This window comes from Medicago sativa, chromosome 3 (genome assembly GCF_051527215.1).
Source record: "Medicago sativa cultivar Bolivia chromosome 3, Bolivia_mono, whole genome shotgun sequence".
In the NCBI taxonomy this organism is placed as follows: domain Eukaryota; kingdom Viridiplantae; phylum Streptophyta; class Magnoliopsida; order Fabales; family Fabaceae; genus Medicago; species Medicago sativa.
The window spans coordinates 54,663,030-54,680,681 of record NC_140751.1 but is presented as its reverse complement, the minus strand read 5'-3'; the positions used below and the strand labels follow the sequence as shown (position 1 = coordinate 54,680,681).

At 35.1% G+C, this 17,652-nt stretch overlaps 1 protein-coding gene, 1 long non-coding RNA gene, 1 other non-coding gene and 1 pseudogene across 4 annotated transcripts; 1 reads left to right on the top strand and 3 right to left on the bottom strand.

Moving 5' to 3' along the window:
• Window positions 1-153: 153 nt before the first annotated feature.
• On the bottom strand, window positions 154-4,643 carry LOC146938417 (disease resistance protein RPP13-like). The gene is made up of 2 exons (XM_085749630.1): window positions 4,378-4,643; window positions 154-841 (listed from the first exon to the last, which is right to left on the bottom strand). Exons 1-2 carry the CDS (start codon window positions 4,641-4,643, stop codon window positions 154-156), a joined length of 954 nt encoding a protein of 317 aa, XP_085605756.1.
• A 4,352-nt stretch (window positions 4,644-8,995) lies between these two features.
• Window positions 8,996-16,775, bottom strand: LOC146938414 (disease resistance protein RPM1-like; annotated as a pseudogene). Its single transcript, XR_015031275.1, has 3 exons — window positions 16,168-16,775; window positions 9,551-11,606; window positions 8,996-9,318 (listed from the first exon to the last, which is right to left on the bottom strand). The product of XR_015031275.1 is annotated as a disease resistance protein RPM1-like (transcript).
• On the top strand, window positions 12,229-16,094 carry LOC146938415 (uncharacterized). Its single transcript, XR_015031276.1, has 3 exons — window positions 12,229-12,408; window positions 15,541-15,642; window positions 15,811-16,094. It is a non-coding gene; the product is annotated as an uncharacterized LOC146938415 (long non-coding RNA).
• Window positions 14,235-14,458, bottom strand: LOC146938416 (small nucleolar RNA U3). The gene has a single exon (XR_015033587.1). It is a non-coding gene; the product is annotated as a small nucleolar RNA U3 (small nucleolar RNA).
• Window positions 16,776-17,652: the final 877 nt, after the last annotated feature.

Here is a 17,652-nt window from a genome sequence, read left to right as displayed (position 1 = left end):
TTTTGGGGGGTTATGGAGGGTTTATATAAATTTTTCAAATTCAATCTATGTTGTTATAATATTCTTAAAATTAAAAGTATATTAATCATAAGTATTAGTTTATCATTCTCTAAAAAACTGTTCTTTCAAAAAATGTGAATTTTTTGTTCATTTTTATATATATTTCCAACCCCCGAAAGCTCTCCCCTCCCTTCCCCTCCAAACTCCCAAACAAAGCCTTAGATTTTGAAGATCTAACATCCACTCTGGAAACTTAGTTAAGCACCCAACTAGCTTAAGTTTACGAAGCATTGTTGGCTTTGAAACCAAATGCAAATCAATGACTTCTTCATTTGATTCAACATATAATGTCTCTAAGTGTTGCATTTCATTGATTGAGGAAGATAAAATGCTTCCATCTTCTTTACGAAGATTAACTAACCCCAACTTCCTTATCTGTTTCAGCATTCCTAATTCTTTTATTAACTCTAAAGCTCCATCCATATCTAAATCAACTTTATGTAAAGTTTGCAGGGATGTCATTTCTCCAATACCATCCTTCAATTGAATCAGAGACAATTTAGTGCAGATAAGATGTCTTAGCTTTCTAAGCTTGCATATCTCCTTTCGAAACTCAATATCATCGCTTAGAACCAAGGTCTCTAGGTTTTGGAGCATGCCAATGGACTTTGGGACTTTAACTCCAAAATCTGAATTGTTGAAGCTTAAATACTTCAAGTGGATGAAATTTCCCAAGTTATTAGGAATATTCTTAATCAGAAAATCTTCGAAATCAAGAACCTTCAATAACTTGTACTTTGTAGGGATTTCTATAGAAACGGACGAGGATATTTCTGTATTTCTGTAACAGCCCGATTTTTCGCTAGATTTATTTTATTATTTATTTATGTGTGTTGTGTGTGCTATTATGTGATTATTTGCATCTGTGTGTATTTTTGGTTGGGAATTGTAGAATTCGGTGTAGAAGGGTATTTTAGTCATTTTGGACTTAGGAGCATTTTGGTCATTTTGAGAGTAGGGGTAATTTTGTAAATTAGTTGAGGACTATTTTTAGTGCTTAGTAAGAGTATTATTTTACCAAGTTACTAGAAGGTGTAGTAATTATTTTAATTACCATTAAGTGACCGTTAGTGTTGTAATTTACCGTTAAGTGAGTAGTGACATTTTGAGTGTTAGAATAGAAATGGGTTAGGCCCATTAAGGTTTGAGAGATAAGCCCAATTAAGTGAACCTATATAAACTAATGTTAGTAGAGAAATAGGGTTTTTTCCACAACATTTTTCATTTGAGAAGAAAAGAGATAGAGGCTAGAAGGAAGAACAAGAACAAGGGTTAGAGGCAAGAGAGGATTCATCATCTAGGAGCTAAATTGAAGCTTGGGTTAGAGAGTCTTGGTGCTAGAGGTAAGAGGGTTAGAATTCAACCATAATTCATAACTTTTTCTTTCTTACCCATTTTTATGAAATTGATGAATTGAATCTAATTGTTGTAAATTCGTGCATGATTGTTGTTGTTATGTTTGAGAACATGATTTATATGATAATTGCAAGCTAGTATGTGAATTAACATGTTGAAATGCATAATTGTGGGTAAATTGTGCTCTTGAGCAAAAATTGATGAAGAATGAAGTTGTGGTTGTTGAATTGTTGATGAATTCATTTTCAAATGTTGTTGTTGTTGTTTTAACATATGTTGTTGATGAATTGATGCAATGGGTATCATTGAAATGATGAATTATGATGAGATTTGTTGTTGTTGTTCAAATTGGTGAAATTTGTGTCAAGTTGTTCATGTGAAGGACCCAAATGAAATTTTGATATATGAGGTTGTTGACTGAGTTTTTGATGTTTTTGGATGAATTGGAATTGGTAGAATTTCTGTTTTCATATTGTGATTGTGTTAGTCGAGTTGTTTGGGAGAAAACGGGTTTTTCGTGTGAAATGTCGGTGTTTAAACATTTTCGCAAAAGAAATGATTATGTGAGGTTTGAGAGAAATGATTTTGGGATGGTTGAAACTTGAATTTATCTGTATATTATGATAGAGCTAAGTGTCAGGAGCGTATAGGCGAAAACGGCATCGAAAACGGATTAACGGTTTGGTTTTTATGTGCGAAAACGTGAAGGTTAAAAAAATCTGCTACTGTTCAGAAGCGCCACTGTTCAGAAGCATCGTTCAGAAGCGCTACTGTTCAGAAGCGAACAAGTTCAGAAGCGAACCAGATCAGAAGCGATCCTGATCAGAAGCTGATCCAGATCAGAAGCTGATCCAGATCAGAAGCCAGCACTCCTGTTCTGTGTTCTTGCATCTTTTTCCCTCATTTCTGTTTTGATTTGGCTTTTGACGTAAACATGAAAGTTGTAGATAATTTTGTTAGCTTTCCAATGGCTTTGGTTTGACTTGAAAATAATTCTTGGTTTTTGAGTTATGAGGCAAATACTCCAAGGTGGTCTTGGTGAAATTTTACGAAAAATCCGCATAACTATTTCTAAATCGACCCAAACCTTATGGATTGTTTCCAAACTTCAAACTTGGGTTTTATGAGTTCAATTAAGGTGTTTAATATTGTCTAATCTATGAGGTGATGGATCTAACTTGTTTTGCTTTGAAAATGGAAAAATTTGTGAAAAGTGAAAAAGTGAGACGAACTTTGAGTTTTTCTTGAATTCGTCGTTTTTGGCCGATGAAATACTTATGTATCCTCTACTGCACCTATAAGTGACTTGTGAGAATACATGGCATAGGCAATTAGGCTTGTTTACTTGGTTTTGAATTAATTGTTCAATTAATTTTAAGTTATGACTTGGAGAGACGAACTTGACTAAAGATGACTTTTGAGAACCTATTGATTGTGAATCCTTTATGGGGAATTGTTATAAGATATGTGAAGATGATTGGTGGTGCATTTATGTGACAACTTTATGTTGTGTCATTTTTGATGTTGTTGGTGATTGTATATGTGTTAATTGGTGATGAATTGTTGATGATTGCATATATACATGTATTGGTGATGGTGAGGTGATTATTGTTTGTGTGAACATATGCATTTGTAGTTGAGTCATATGTTCATGCATTCATGACTGATGGTGGTGGATTTTATATCCAAGACTGATGGTGGCGGATTTTATATCCAATTGAGGTGAGTACGATGTTTTTGTTGCATCGAAGGTGACGACCTTGAGGTGTTTTGGTACCACATGCATCTAGAGAAGAGTCTAGAACATTGCATGCATTCGAATAATTGATGAGTTGTGTCATAATTGAATATATGACTTGGTGAATTTGTGTATTGGTGAAATTTGGTGAATGTTGTGATTGTGTGGATTGATGTATATGTACATTGGTGAATTTTGTGGATGGTTGTGACTAATTGTATTATGCTCTAATTGCATGTCTTAATTGTTTGTGCTTATACACTTGGTGAATCAATTGATGATGATTATTTTAATAATAATGATGAGGTGAGATTTGTATATGTATATATACATATATGATGTGGTGATGTTCTTTGATAATGATGATGGCTTGCTTATAACTTCGATATGACAAATTGTACTTGTTGAGATAAGCATGCTAGATGAGTAATGAAGTGAGTAATGTTTTCATTGATTGATGTTGATAAATGATGAGCTTTTGTTGATGACTTGATTAGAGGTTGAATATGCATGGTATGCTATGATAATAATGTGATAGCTTGAAATGTAAGTGATGGGGGATAATAATGATCATGTGATGCTAGTGTTCTAGGAGGGAGGGTTATGTATATGTGATACGTGTATGATACACTTGTTGATATGAACTTGGAATGATTGTATGGAATGGTTTGAATGGTATGAGAATCATGAATACTGTGAATACATGTATGATTTGTTATTTTGTATTCTTGAATATATCTTTCATTTCCAATGTTCTTGTTTAAATCTTTTATGGATTATGATGATGTAATGCTAACCCTCAGTGGTCTGTGGTGGACCGCCTACCTCTCTGTATGGATGGGTAGACGGCGTGCAGGATGCTTAGTTGTTGCTTGTTTATGCCGAGGAGTGGAGTTCCTCTTTTTCATGCAAGTGTCTAGATTAGGGCTCTGATCTAGGATAGTCCTTGCATGTTGTTTCATTTTGAATTTGTATCTTGGAGTTGTTGGTATATTATGTTATTTGGGATTTGGAGAATACAGTTGTATTTTGTTGAGATCTGGAGATGTTTTATGATTTTTAAGTATGTCCGCTGCTATGTTGTGTAACATGATCTTTATGCATGTATGATTTGTGGTTTATTCGGAGACGTAGCATCTATTTCTAGAATATTTCTGATGTATTCGCGCGTTTTACCGCTTAATAGAAATAGGGTGTTACAATTTCCAAAACAAAATAGTGACCGAACATGAGATTGATCGATGCACTCCCTGAAAACATCGTCAATGGTTGTTATTGATAGGCGCCGAACTATTCCACCTAAGGATGTACGTCCATCATCACTAATATGCTTGCAAAAATTAAAATCCTTATTTTTTTCAAGGATCATATCACGTATTAGATCATGAACACGACAACCTTTAGCTTTGCCATCAATTCTAAGTGATGATACTAGAACCAGGCTTCTATGGATCAACTCTGTTAGATATCCCTCTGCCACTTCTTCCATTGTCTTTCCCTTTTCCTACTTCACAAACCCCTCAGCTATCCACTGTCGAGTTACTCTCTTCGATTTAACTTCATAATCCTCTGGATATACTCCAAAATACAACAAACATGACTTGAGATAGTAGGGTTTTAAGAAAATTTAGATGAAAGGACGTAATTTTGGTTTTATAGTAAAATCTTAAGTAAATTTGGGTGTAACCACAAATATACGGAGTATGAATGAATAGAAAAATCCATTTGTTTTTGGTTTTTTATTTCCCATGTGAATCGTACATAGATCACGAGAGATAAAATGGTTTCTTATGAATAATTCTTGTGTGGACACAAGCAATTGAACACTCTAATTGATCACACACACTCAAAAAAGTACAATGTTATTATCATTTGATAATTAATAACTATTTAATTATTATATTTTCTACTTTTTTCTATTTGTGTGTGTGAGATCAAATGAAGTGTAAAAATCATTGTGCCCATCTAAGAATTGTTCATGGTTGATTGACGTTCAGATACCTGTCAAACGATGGTTGATTATCATTTACTAATATACATTAGTTAACTATCGTTCAACATTTTTTAAATTAGTTTTTTTTATGGTGGTCTGGGTTAGAACATCAGACCTTCCACATATTATGCATACCTTCCACATATTATGCATTCTCTCTATCAACTGAATTAAGTTCACGAGGACATTTTTTAAATCGGTTTAACCAATTTAAAAAGTGTTACGAACTGAAATTAATTATCAATTGAGGTATTTTTGGTAATTTAAGGTGAATCAACTACTTGGTATCTAAAGAGCATTTACTATGTATTTAAGACATTTTTAATATTTAACACATTTGTAATTTAATATGATTTATTATATATTTTTAATTTAATATGTATTTATAATTTAATACGTGTTTGTTGGATATTTTTAATTCAAGTCTTTTATTCAATTAATTATAAATCAAACAACAAAAAATTCTTCTCTCTTCTCTCTTTCCCAAACCCTTTCCGTCACCCGTTTCTACTCATTGTCTATTAAAGAGGGGTGATTTAGGGTCAATTTCGACCCAAAATCAACCATCCTAATTGTTTTTCTTTCTTTACTAATTGAATAAGTGATTTCCACATATTTTTGGTCTTCATTTGTTTGTTTTTGTGATTTCGTCATCTCTGCACAACTTTGTTTATTTTGATTTTCCGTCTTTGTGTTTTGTTTTTGATTTCTCGTCTTAGTTAGGTGTTTATTTGATTAATGTCGAAAGATTAGCTCTGAGCAAGTGCAGAGCTGATCAATAACTTTTCCGTCATCAAGATTGCATATTCGGAGAAATTAGTATCCCAGAGACTTAAATATAGTCATATTTGTAGGCATAGATACTTTGTTATTTTATGCTATTAAATTGGATGTTGTGAGTTTGCTCGCAGGTTCAACCTTTTTGGATTTAGTGAATTTGAATTTGTATTGCATCGTTATATTCTGTTATGTTGAATGAAAGAATATCGTTTATTTTTGTCAAAAAAATTCTTTAATTCAATTATGTTATAACTTCTATTTAACTTTCTTATGCAAAAGTCTTATGCTCTCATTGAACCTAGGGACTGTGGCATACTTAGAGTTGGTGCCTAAATATAGAAATAGAGAAAACACTTTTTTTCGAACATTGTATATTGAATTTTATTCTTTTCCTCTTGGTGAGGTAGACGAGATAGAATTGTCCATTTGTAGAACTACTAAGGTAAGAGAGAGTATGTGATAAACTTCTAAGATTCATAGATGAATTTGGAGCATTTACATGATAATTTAGGAATCTCAATTTTTTATGTTTCAATTACCTCGAGAGAGTAATGTCATACTCTACTATTCTGTATGTTGGCCTATTAGACCCTGTAGGATTGACGACCCTGAACCATTTAGTGTTGCGTATAACCTTAGAGTGATCACGATATAAAATTTGACAGCTGGAGGGACATACTGCCCTATCACTTAAATAGAATCCTTATCTTATAAGTGAATGTTGACTTGTCTTTAATCCAACAATGAAATAGAGGGGATTCGAAGAATCCCATCTGCCGCTAAAGTTCTGCAATCAAACCAGGTTATTAACTCACTACTACTTACTTTACGCAATCAAATAAAACTTGCAGACTCCCCCCCAAATTTAATTCATTTATTTTTATTTTATATTCTAATAAGCAACGCTAGTTGTCAAGTTGAAACGACAATCCATGTGGAGACGATCTTACTTGCTACTTTATTACTTGTGAACGATTTTGTACATTTGTCGAATTTGTCCATCATCTCATATATGACTCATTTTCATCATCTCAATCGACCCTAAATATACAGCGGACAAACCACACGCAACCCAATTCATTCATGGCAAGGGCCACAAGTCATCAGATAACTACATGATATTCTTTGATTGCCTAGAAGTGGACGACATGACCTTTCAGCTCAGCCCCTATGACAACCATCGTGAGATGCATCCATTCGACGACATATGTTGGTTCTCTGGATGGATAATGTGAGGTTGCCAGATATGTTATTGCCACTTGCCATCGCATATGATGAGGCGGGTACCGACATATTTAGACCATTCTTAGGCCTCTTTCCTCCGCTAGACTTGAGACAAATATTTTTAAGATGGGTCGTTGGAATTCCAAGATTATACCCAAGACAGGTATTTTCTAGAGATTTTGTATCCTATGGAAGCAGACTTCCAACAATATGTGAGGTTTTTTAGAAACTTGAAGTTGAAATGTAGTCTCATACTCAATATAAAGATCCTATTTTCAAGAGCCATAACAATAGTGTGATTACGTGGAAGCTAATAAGGTTGATGATGGGCGTGCTAATATGAAGAGTACGTAAGAGCATGATTTTTATTTTGTTTGAGCATCCCCTAACAGGATCAAGCTCTTAGCTTACATTGATTTTATGGAAATTTTTACTCCTTGTTTGATTTCTGTGTAATCTTTCTTTTGAGCCTTTGGTCCCGTTTAACTAAGAAAATAAAAAGTATTCAATTTGGTTCAAATTTATACTGACGGTACAACCTATAAAACCAGATATTTAAGGTGTTTAAAAAATCGGAATGCTTATAGTTACGGGATGTTAAAAACGAAATGCACGAAAGCATCGTGCACCGTTGATTTTCACAAAACATGCGCCTGATTTCCATTAAGACTGACATCCTAATATTTAGCTTATTCAAAACATTACACGCACCCATTCTTGCTTTTTTTGTGCTAATTCTTTCGTAATTTTTAGCACTATTCTTAAAAAATTTAGTTCGATACACAAATGTCAAATGTATTGATTTGTGTATACTAAATGCTCGTTTTATAAGCACCTATTTCCTTTCACAGTAATTTCTCAAAATGCATATAGTAAAATCTCAAGCGGCATAAAGGGAATACTCCTTGATTTACTATCATAGTCTGTTTTTCACAGCTTCCAACACAATAACAGAAGATCAAAGGAATTTGTTGGGTATGATCTCTAGGGATATATGGAACAGTAGGAACCAAAGCTTATGTGAAGGTTCCTTTCAGATTGAGGATTCAAGTGCAGCTACAACTCTCTCTACATGGATCAATCAACCCGAGGGAAGGTTCCATCAAGTCTAACATGGACTCTGAAACTTTTGCTGCAGAACAGAAAACTTGAATTGGAATATGTTTTAGAGGCAGCCTAAAGAATTTATTTGTGTTTGGACATCATGGACAACCTCCCGCATCGACATAGTTGAAGGCAAGCTACATGCTATCCTCAGCTCTCTTCAACTAGCTCTTGAATTTGGTTTCTCTAATGTGTAAATCGAGCCTGATCATAAGGTTTTATACAATGCTATCATGGATTCGAGGGTTTTCACCAATGAGGACCGAACATACATCTGGTTTTTTATCAAACTGGTAGATTTTACAACAATGATATTACCAAAACGAATGCAAATGACCATGAGGGAAAGAGTATGGCAGATGGGACATGTGTTTTACTAAGCAAATATTCAATTTGGTTTCTAAAAGGTTAAATACTATATCAGTCTAGTTTTCTTTGTAATCATTAAATTATCTTTTCAATTGCAAAATGGCAATTAGGTTCATCCCTCCATTTGTATTTGCAAAGATTTGGATGACAATAAATTGGTAATATTAGAGATGCATTTGAGAATAAGTAAATAATGTCATAGATGCATTAAACAATAGACCAAGACAGGGGGGGTGAACTTCATTAATGATTTTGGAATATTAATAATGTGGAGATTAAGTTGATACCTTCTTTTTGAAAAGAAAAAAAAAATGATAAAATCGTAAACTTTAGTGAACAATTTGAATGTTTAATTTTAGGCAGAGAAAATCAACAATAAAGCTTAAAGAAAAGAAATCACATTAAGCTTACATTTTCTTTCCAAGTTCAATCGAAAATAAAGTCTTGCAATCCATAAAAGAGAAACAAACTCTCATAAATTAACATATTGCATACATTACACACCACAAACAAACAGGGTGAATCAAAAGCAAAATGCCTTGAATCACTCCCTTGTTTATAAGTTTCACATACTTCTATCAAAGAAGAAAAAACTCCACACAAGTGCCAAAGCAGAAATTGAAAGTTACAAAGCCATTATAGTGAAATGCCATATTGGAGAATCTGGACTTCTTAGAACTTGAGGCCTTAATACCTACCAATTTAGAGCACAAACATCAGAATTGATAATGAAAAAATCGCAACAGCAACTTATTATGAGTGTTAATATTTGAAAAAAAAAATGTTGTATTTTTCTTTTTGAGACATTTTTATCCTCAATTTAATTGAGTGATGTGGATTAAAATGATAAGTAAAGCATGTAGAAGAAGAGAATAAATAAAAAATGCAAAAAAACACCAAGTATTATTGGAAAAAGAAAAACATACCTTCTCGTTTTGTACTTTAAACTTTTTTCCTTGACAAATTTTGAAAAAGGAGTAATGCTTTTCACAAATTCAGTTGGCATGAAATAAGTTTTAAGAACTTCAAGATTCTCCAAGTAGTCAATGCCAGAGGGTGCTGTCTTGAGGTTGGGGATATTCATGATTGTAAGCTCCTTTAGCAATTGAAGTGCTCCTTCTTCAATAATGATGCATTCCAAGTTATACAAGTATCTGAGGCCTATCTCCTTTAGATTCTTAAATCCACCTTCTTGAAAATGCAAACAATCACCTTCATATGAATGATCTGCGAGATTGAGCACCAATAGATTTGGTAAGTTTTTTAGTTGTTCCAATGGATCTTCGGTTAAATGGGAGTATGACATGGTCAACTCGACAAGGTTCTCGAGCTTTGGAATCCATTCTGGCAACTTGTTTAACTTTGCTTGTAGGTGGAGCTTTCGAAGCATAGCTGGGTCTGAAACAAAACTCAAATCAATGTGCTCACCTTTGTATTTTGTTTCAATGTATAACTTCTCCAAGTGTGGCATCTCATTTATGGAGGAGCATAGAGCAATTCCATGTTCTTCCCTTGCATCAGACAAGATCAACTTCCTCAACTGTGTCAGCTTTCCTAGCTCTGTAATCAGCTCAAGTCCATCCTCATCTATTCTCACTTCACTCAGTGTTTGTAGTGGTTTCATGCCTCCTATTTGACCCTTCAAATGAATCAAAGACATATTGGTACCAAGAAAATGTCGTAGCTTTGTAAGCTTACTCATCTCCTTTGGCAACTCATTTACATATGTTTGTCTAAGATCCAGGGTCTCCAAACTCTGAAGGTTACCAATGGATTTCGGAATACTTTGTATTTCGGTATTCCTGAAGCTTAAATACTTGAGGTGAATTAAATCTCCTAAATTTTCAGGAACATCAAGAGATCTAGCATTTTCGAAATCAATTACATTCAGTCGCTTGTATTTTGTTGGGATTCTCTTCACAAGATATTTAGGTATCTCTTCTTCTGTGAAAAAATGTAATGATCGAACATGTGAGCTTTCGATATTTTCTATTGAATTGAGGAAAGAGGTTGCTATTGATAGGTGCGGAATTATGCCGCTTGACAGATGCTGACAGTCTTCCGAAATAAACTTGAAAAAACATAAATCGTAAACTTTTTCTAGGATCAACGCATGTACAAGGTCATGAGCACAACAACCTTTAATTTCACCATTAATGTTGACAGAAAGTTCTTGCAACAAACTTCTCCTCACAAGCTCACTTAAATATCCTTTTGCAACTTGTTCTAAAGTCTTTTCACTTTCCTCCTTCACAAACCCTTCCGCTATCCACTGTCGAATTAGTCTATTTGATTTGACTTCATAGTCGGGAGGATATATTGCAAAATACAACAGACACACTTTGAGATGTGAAGGCAAAACTTCATAACTAGTATTTAAAATTTTTCTTATATGATGTAAATCAGAATTATTTCCAAAGTGTGAACTTAGATTGCGGCTAAACCTTTTCCATTCAAATACATTTTTTCCTATGTGAGATAAGGAACTGCCAATGAGCACAAGTGCTAGCGGTAAACCACCGCACTTACTAACAATTTCACAAGTCATCTCTTCGAGATCTTTGGGATAATTTCCCTTGTAGTCAAATTGGAATGCCTTCATACGGAACAACACCATAGAGTCTTCAAGAGATAAAGGTTGAATTTCATGCACTTGAACAAAAGAAGATCTTTTACATACCTGAGCAACATCCATGTTCCTAGTAGTGATAAATACCCTACTTCCTTTTCTATTGTCAATCAAACCAAATTCAATGTCATGCCAAAAATCTTTATTCCATACGTCATCAAAGAAGACAACATACCTCTTTTGCTTCAAGTAATTTCTGACTTGATCAACCAATAAATGTCTATCCATTGCAAAAATACCTGGAGGAGGAGAGTTTGACTCGTCTTGATTGTAAAACTGGCACAACAAATCCTTCAGCAACCCTTCAACCGTGTAATATGGAGACGCAGTGACCCATACGCAACAATCAAAGTGTCCACACACAACCAATCAATCGATGCATATTATCCAGATATAGTATTTAATTACTACCCAGCGTTCCTTGATTGTGGAATATCTTTGAGTACACTGTAGCATTTGAGAGAAATATTATGGAAAATCAATTTTACAGCTTACTTGGGATTAATTGGGGAAAAGTTCAAATTAAGACATACTGTGAATTTGTTGTTCGTTATTGCCAATAGGAAATACAGCAACCCATTCACAGAACACAAATCAGATGTGAAGATTGGGGGTTTTGAAAGATAAAAGTGAATTTATCAAAACCCATAGTTTCCTTGTTTAGTTGCAAAATTGGGTTTTGCATTCATCACCTCATTTTACATCTGAAATTGGTTGTAAGTTAATGGAGTAGATCTGAAAAAAGTTGTCTCTAAGTTCTAATGAAAATTCAATTCGAAGTGTTAGGTTGTTGGATATAAACAAAAAATAATAACTTTTAAATTAAATTAAAAAACGGGATTGCTAGTGTGCTTTTGGATAATAGGGTGTATAGTATGCTTTGATTGGAAGGGAACCAGGAACCTACAATAGTAGGTCATTTAACTGGTGTAAGTTGGACCAAAACATGCACTGGTCCACACTAAAATGGAACCGCTCCCTTTAACAGCTATTTCCACTTTCACAGTTTTACAAAGCACAAAGGTGAATCATTGTAAGTTCAAAGAACTTGAAGCTTCTTTGGATCATTCTAAAGAGTTGGGGATTCAACCACATACAACATTTTCACTTTCTGTCGTTTTCTCTTGCCCAGATTACCTTCCTTCAGAATGCAAGGTAAACAAACAATGCCATTCAAAATATAATGTTGTTTTTAAAAATTTTTAGGGTGTGACAAAGGGAAAAGTAAAAAAAAAAAACAAATTTTCTTGATTATCCTCTAAAAAAATAACACTTGTTTATGATTTTTGTTTGGGGCAAGTTGATATACAAAAATTAAAAATATAAAAAAGAGAAATGATATTTGTATATATATCACTACTCATAAAAAAAAAGGTTTGGGTCTATAAGAGCACCGTGCGACCACCCCAGACAGCGTGTACAAAAAAAAAACAAATTTTCTTGATTATCCTCTAAAAAAATAACACTTGTTTATGATTTTTGTTTGGGGCCAGTTGATATACATAAATTAAAAATAAAAAAAAAAGAGAAATGATATTTGTATATATATCACTACACATAAAAAAAAAGGTTTGGGTCTGTAAGAGCACCGTGCGACCACCCCAGACAGCGTGTGTCTGAGAACGATCATCTACAGCTCAAGATGATGTTTCAACATGAGTAGAAATCAAGGACACAGTAGTACAATCATCTACAGACAGCGTGTGTCTGAGAACGATCATCTACAGCTCAAGATGATGTCTCATATCACTACTCATAAAAAAAAGGTTTGGGTCTGTAAGAGCACCGTGCGACCACCCCAGACAGCGTGTGTCTGAGAACGATCATCTACAGCTCAAGATGATGTCTCATATCACTACTTATAAAAAAAAGGTCACTGCTCATATACAAAAGGTTTGGGTCTATAAGAGCACCGTGCGACCACCCCAGGTAGCGTGTGTCTGAGAAAGATCATCTACAGCTCAAGATGATGTCTCATATCACTACTCATAAAAAAAAAAAAGGTTTGGGTCTGTAAGAGCACCGTGCGACCACCCCAGACAACGTGTGCCTGAGAACGATCATCTACAGCTCAAGATGATGTCTCAATCACTACTCATAAAAAAAAGGTTTGGGTCTGTAATGCGACCACCCCAGACAGCGTGTGTCTGAGAACGAACTACTCATAAAAAAAAGGTTTGGGTCTGTAAGAGCACCGTGCTACCACCCCAGACAGCGTGTAAAAAAAGGTTTGGGTCTGTAAGAGCACCGTACGACCACCCCAGACAGCGTGTGTCTGAGAACAAACTACTCATAAAAAAAAGGTTTGGGTCTGTAAGAGCACCGTGCGACCACCCCAGACAGCGTGTGTCTGAGAACGATCATCTACAGCTCAAGATGATGTCTCACGAACTACTCATAAAAAAAGGTTTGGGTCTGTAAAAGCACCGTGCGACCACCCCAGACAGCATGTGTCTGAGAACGATCATCATCAAGTACTCATAAAAAAAAGGTTTGGGTCTGTAAGAGCACCGTGCGACCACCCCAGACAGCGTGTGTCTGAGAACGATCATCTACAGCTCAAAAGGTTTGGGTCTGTAAAAGCACCGTGCGACCACCGCAGACAGCATGTGTCTGAGAACGATCATCATCAAGTACTCATAAAAAAAAGGTTTGGGTCTGTAAGAGCACCGTGCGACCACCCCAGACAGCGTGTGTCTGAGAACGATCATCTACAGCTCAAGATGATGTCTCAAAAAAAAGGTTTGGGTCTGTAAGAGCACCGTGCGACCACCCCAGACAGCGTGTGTCTGAGAACGATCATCTACAGCTCAAGATGATGTCTCAGCTCAAGATGATGTCTCAAAAAAAAGGTTTGGGTCTGTAAGAGCACCGTGCGACCACCCCAGACAGCGTGTGTCTGAGAACGATCATCTACAGCTCAAGATGATGTCTCAAAGATGATGTCTCAGCTCAAGATGATGTCTCAAAAAAAAGGTTTGGGTCTGTAAGAGCACCGTGCGACCACCCCAGACAGCGTGTGTCTGAGAACGATCATCTACAGCTCAAGATGATGTCTCACTCAACATGAGAATCATCTCAGCCATTAATCACGCTCTGATCGTACGGTCTTTGTTCATCATCCAAACGTATGTTCCTGTCTCCTTAGAAATCAAGGACACAGTAGTACGATCCTATAGAACAGATCCTGTTCAAGTAAGGTCGTGACCAATGCTTCACGCGTGTCTGATATAAACACTTGAGTTTTTCTTGTTTCAAACGATGTGGGACTAAAAACTTGTTTCTGTTGTGTGGTAGTAATACACTCATACTTGCTTATACAAATGCTTCTGACTCTTGAAGCCATTTCAGCTTTAAAACAAAGTTTGTTCAACTGAACTTAGTGCAAAATCATTGATGTGATGCATTCAATAAGCTTTTTCAATCTAATTGGATGTTAATATCTTAACAGCTGGTATAGTTATAGATGATTTAAGCAAGAGTTTTTTTGTCCTGATTAGTTTTCTACTTAAAAACAGGAATACACAATTCAGAATAACAACTGGTATAGTTATAGATGATTTAAGCAAGAATTTTTTTTGTCCTGATTAGTTTTCTACTTAAAAACAGGAATACACAATTCAGAATGTGATGGATTTAGTATCTTATCAAATAACTTTATTGTTTGAATATTGGATTGTAATTCATGCAAGCATGACAATCTGAGAGGCAAGGCACCTTATCTAGAATTTAGGACTAGGGCCATTTGAAACATTTCATGAATGGTAACATTTTAGAGCTGACATTCTAAATATTTTGTAATCTGTCTTACTATTTAGTGGTAGTTAGCAGCAGAGTAGTAAATTCATGTCTTTAAGTCCATTTTCAAAGTTCGTAAAAGATTGTTGCCGGAAATGATGTCTTTGATTGTTTTTGCCCATGTTGAAGAAGAAAACATGTAAACAGTTTTTGCAGAAGAAGAGGAACTGGATATGCACTTTAAAAAGAACTTATATTACTCTGATGCATCATTTAAACCCTTTCAACACAATAGGATTATTGCATTATAATCTCAACATTTTAACAAAAGGTATACTATAATTCAAGGCGAATTAAACAAGAATCATCAGATTTGTACTTACTACAGACTATGAATAAATATCTTATAGACAGTAATACATAACGTAGAATGTGATGGATATGAATGCCTTTATGATTTTAGTGATAATTACTAAATAGTAGTAACTTACTTATGCTTTTAACCATTTTCTAGTTATTATATGGAATTTCTTGTTCTTGTTATGACAGTCAGTCCAATTCAAGAGGATAAATCTCTATAAATGGCACAGAAAATTAAGGCAGGCAATCAGGCTAAGGAAAGTGTGAATCTTGACACGAAGGTTAGACAAGGTATCTTTCAATTTAATTTTCCAAGTTTTGTTATTGCTCCATCCCTCACTTCAACACTTGATTGATAACATTTTATTTCAATATCGGCGATATAGAACTTTCATAGTTTCTCATGTTTCGAGTAACTTGGAGCTCTGCATCACACTTGACTTTGTAATTTTGATGCAGAATAGCTATTTGGTGGCCTTCTATGTCCGTCATTGCAACATAACTCTATGCTTGAATGGTGTAGCTTGCTACTGAAACCCTCTCATGTCTCCAATGCCTTGCAGTATAATGTGAGAGTGGCATTTCCACCTATTTCAGTATGAACGTTTGATGGTTCAGGTCTGTGTCACTTGTGCTAAATATATTTGCCTTGGTTAGATAGATTTTGAAGCATTTGGTGTGTTATCCTTAACCAGAAAATTCAGCTGTTTTTTCACCCTCTTTGAAAATGTGTATTTGCATTGGATTGGATCTACCTTATTATCGTTTCATTGTTGGAATTCTTAGGCGATTGATATCTTGCCATTAATTGCGAATACTTTATTTGCATTGGACTGTTAAAAACTTTCTTAGCAAGAGTGGTTTTTCCCACCCCTCCCATTCCTACCACAGAGATAACAGTGAGCTCTTCTTTTCCCTTTACCAACCAATCAATCAATTGAGCACTCTGATAATCAAAGCCAACCACAACATCATCATTGGTGGTCCTGTACTGTGGCTGAAAATTAGCAACTTGGTTTCTCCTTGTTCTGATGTAGATTGGATTTGCCCTCCAGCTTCTTTGATAATTTTATCACGGATTTCACGAAATTGTGAGTCAAGTTTCTTAAACATACACTTTATTTCATGACGACGGATGATATCTTTGATGAAGTCGAAAATTCCACAGGATGAAGAAGTTGCACATCCAGGAGGAGGACGGGGATCCTGCTGTTCTGTAAAGATCACATAATCATCAAGGACATCTTCCATCACAAAAGTTGCTTCTATCAGTTGCTTTACCCTCTTTTTCATTCCATCTGTGTCGTCTTCATCTACATAAACCAATATATCTGCATTAATAATGAACTCTTTGATTTCTTCTAATTTATTTTTTATGCCTTCGACTTCCATAGATCTGATCTTACTGCAAACTTCCGTTAACAACTAACAGATGATCAGAGAAAGGAGGAAACTGTTTGAGCCTTTTTTTTTTTTTTTTTTTTTTCTTTCTGTTGTACTGTGTTTAGGGTTGTATTTTCATAATTTTAGCAAAATGTTAGTGTTTAGGTTAGGTTTAATAATTATGGTGCACCAGATTAAAAAAGCCAATCAGTTTTTGTCGATAACGGAACTAGTCCATTAAAAAAGATCAAACACGGACTGGGTAACCGTTCATAAAAACTAGTTTCTGACCCCAAACCAAGTTTTTAACCTGAGTTATATTCAGTTTGATCTTTGCGTTTGTGCGTTCATCCGTTCCGGATTTTCTTCGAAAGTGATTGTATGAGGTCATAAAAACGGAGATGGGGAACACAACAACGGTGATGATAACTGCAACGACGATAAATGCGACAACGTTGAATGCACGTCGACAGAAAATTCAGATATATATTTTGCTGTGTTATGTAGATATGGCGTTTCCTTTCATTTTATTTTAATTTATTGAATCAGAGGTGGGAGAAAAAGAGAGTAGAGCAGCGGAGGAGAAAAGTGGCGGTGATAGAGGAGAGAGAGAAGCGGCGGTGGGCGGGGGCGGAGGCGATAGAAACAAAGACGGCGTTGTAGAGAGAAACAGTGAGTGTTGGTGTTCTTTTGAATTCAATTGTGTATACTAGATGCTCATTTTATTAGCACCGATTTCCTTTCAAGGGAATTTCTCAAAATACATATAGTAAAATCTCAAGCGGCATAAAGGGAATACTCCTTGATTTACTAAGAGGTGAAGATAAATGCTAAGATCGCCATTTTACAGCCTCCCACGCGGAGATAACTATCATAGTCTGTTTTTCACATCTTGCAACACAATAACATAAGATCAAA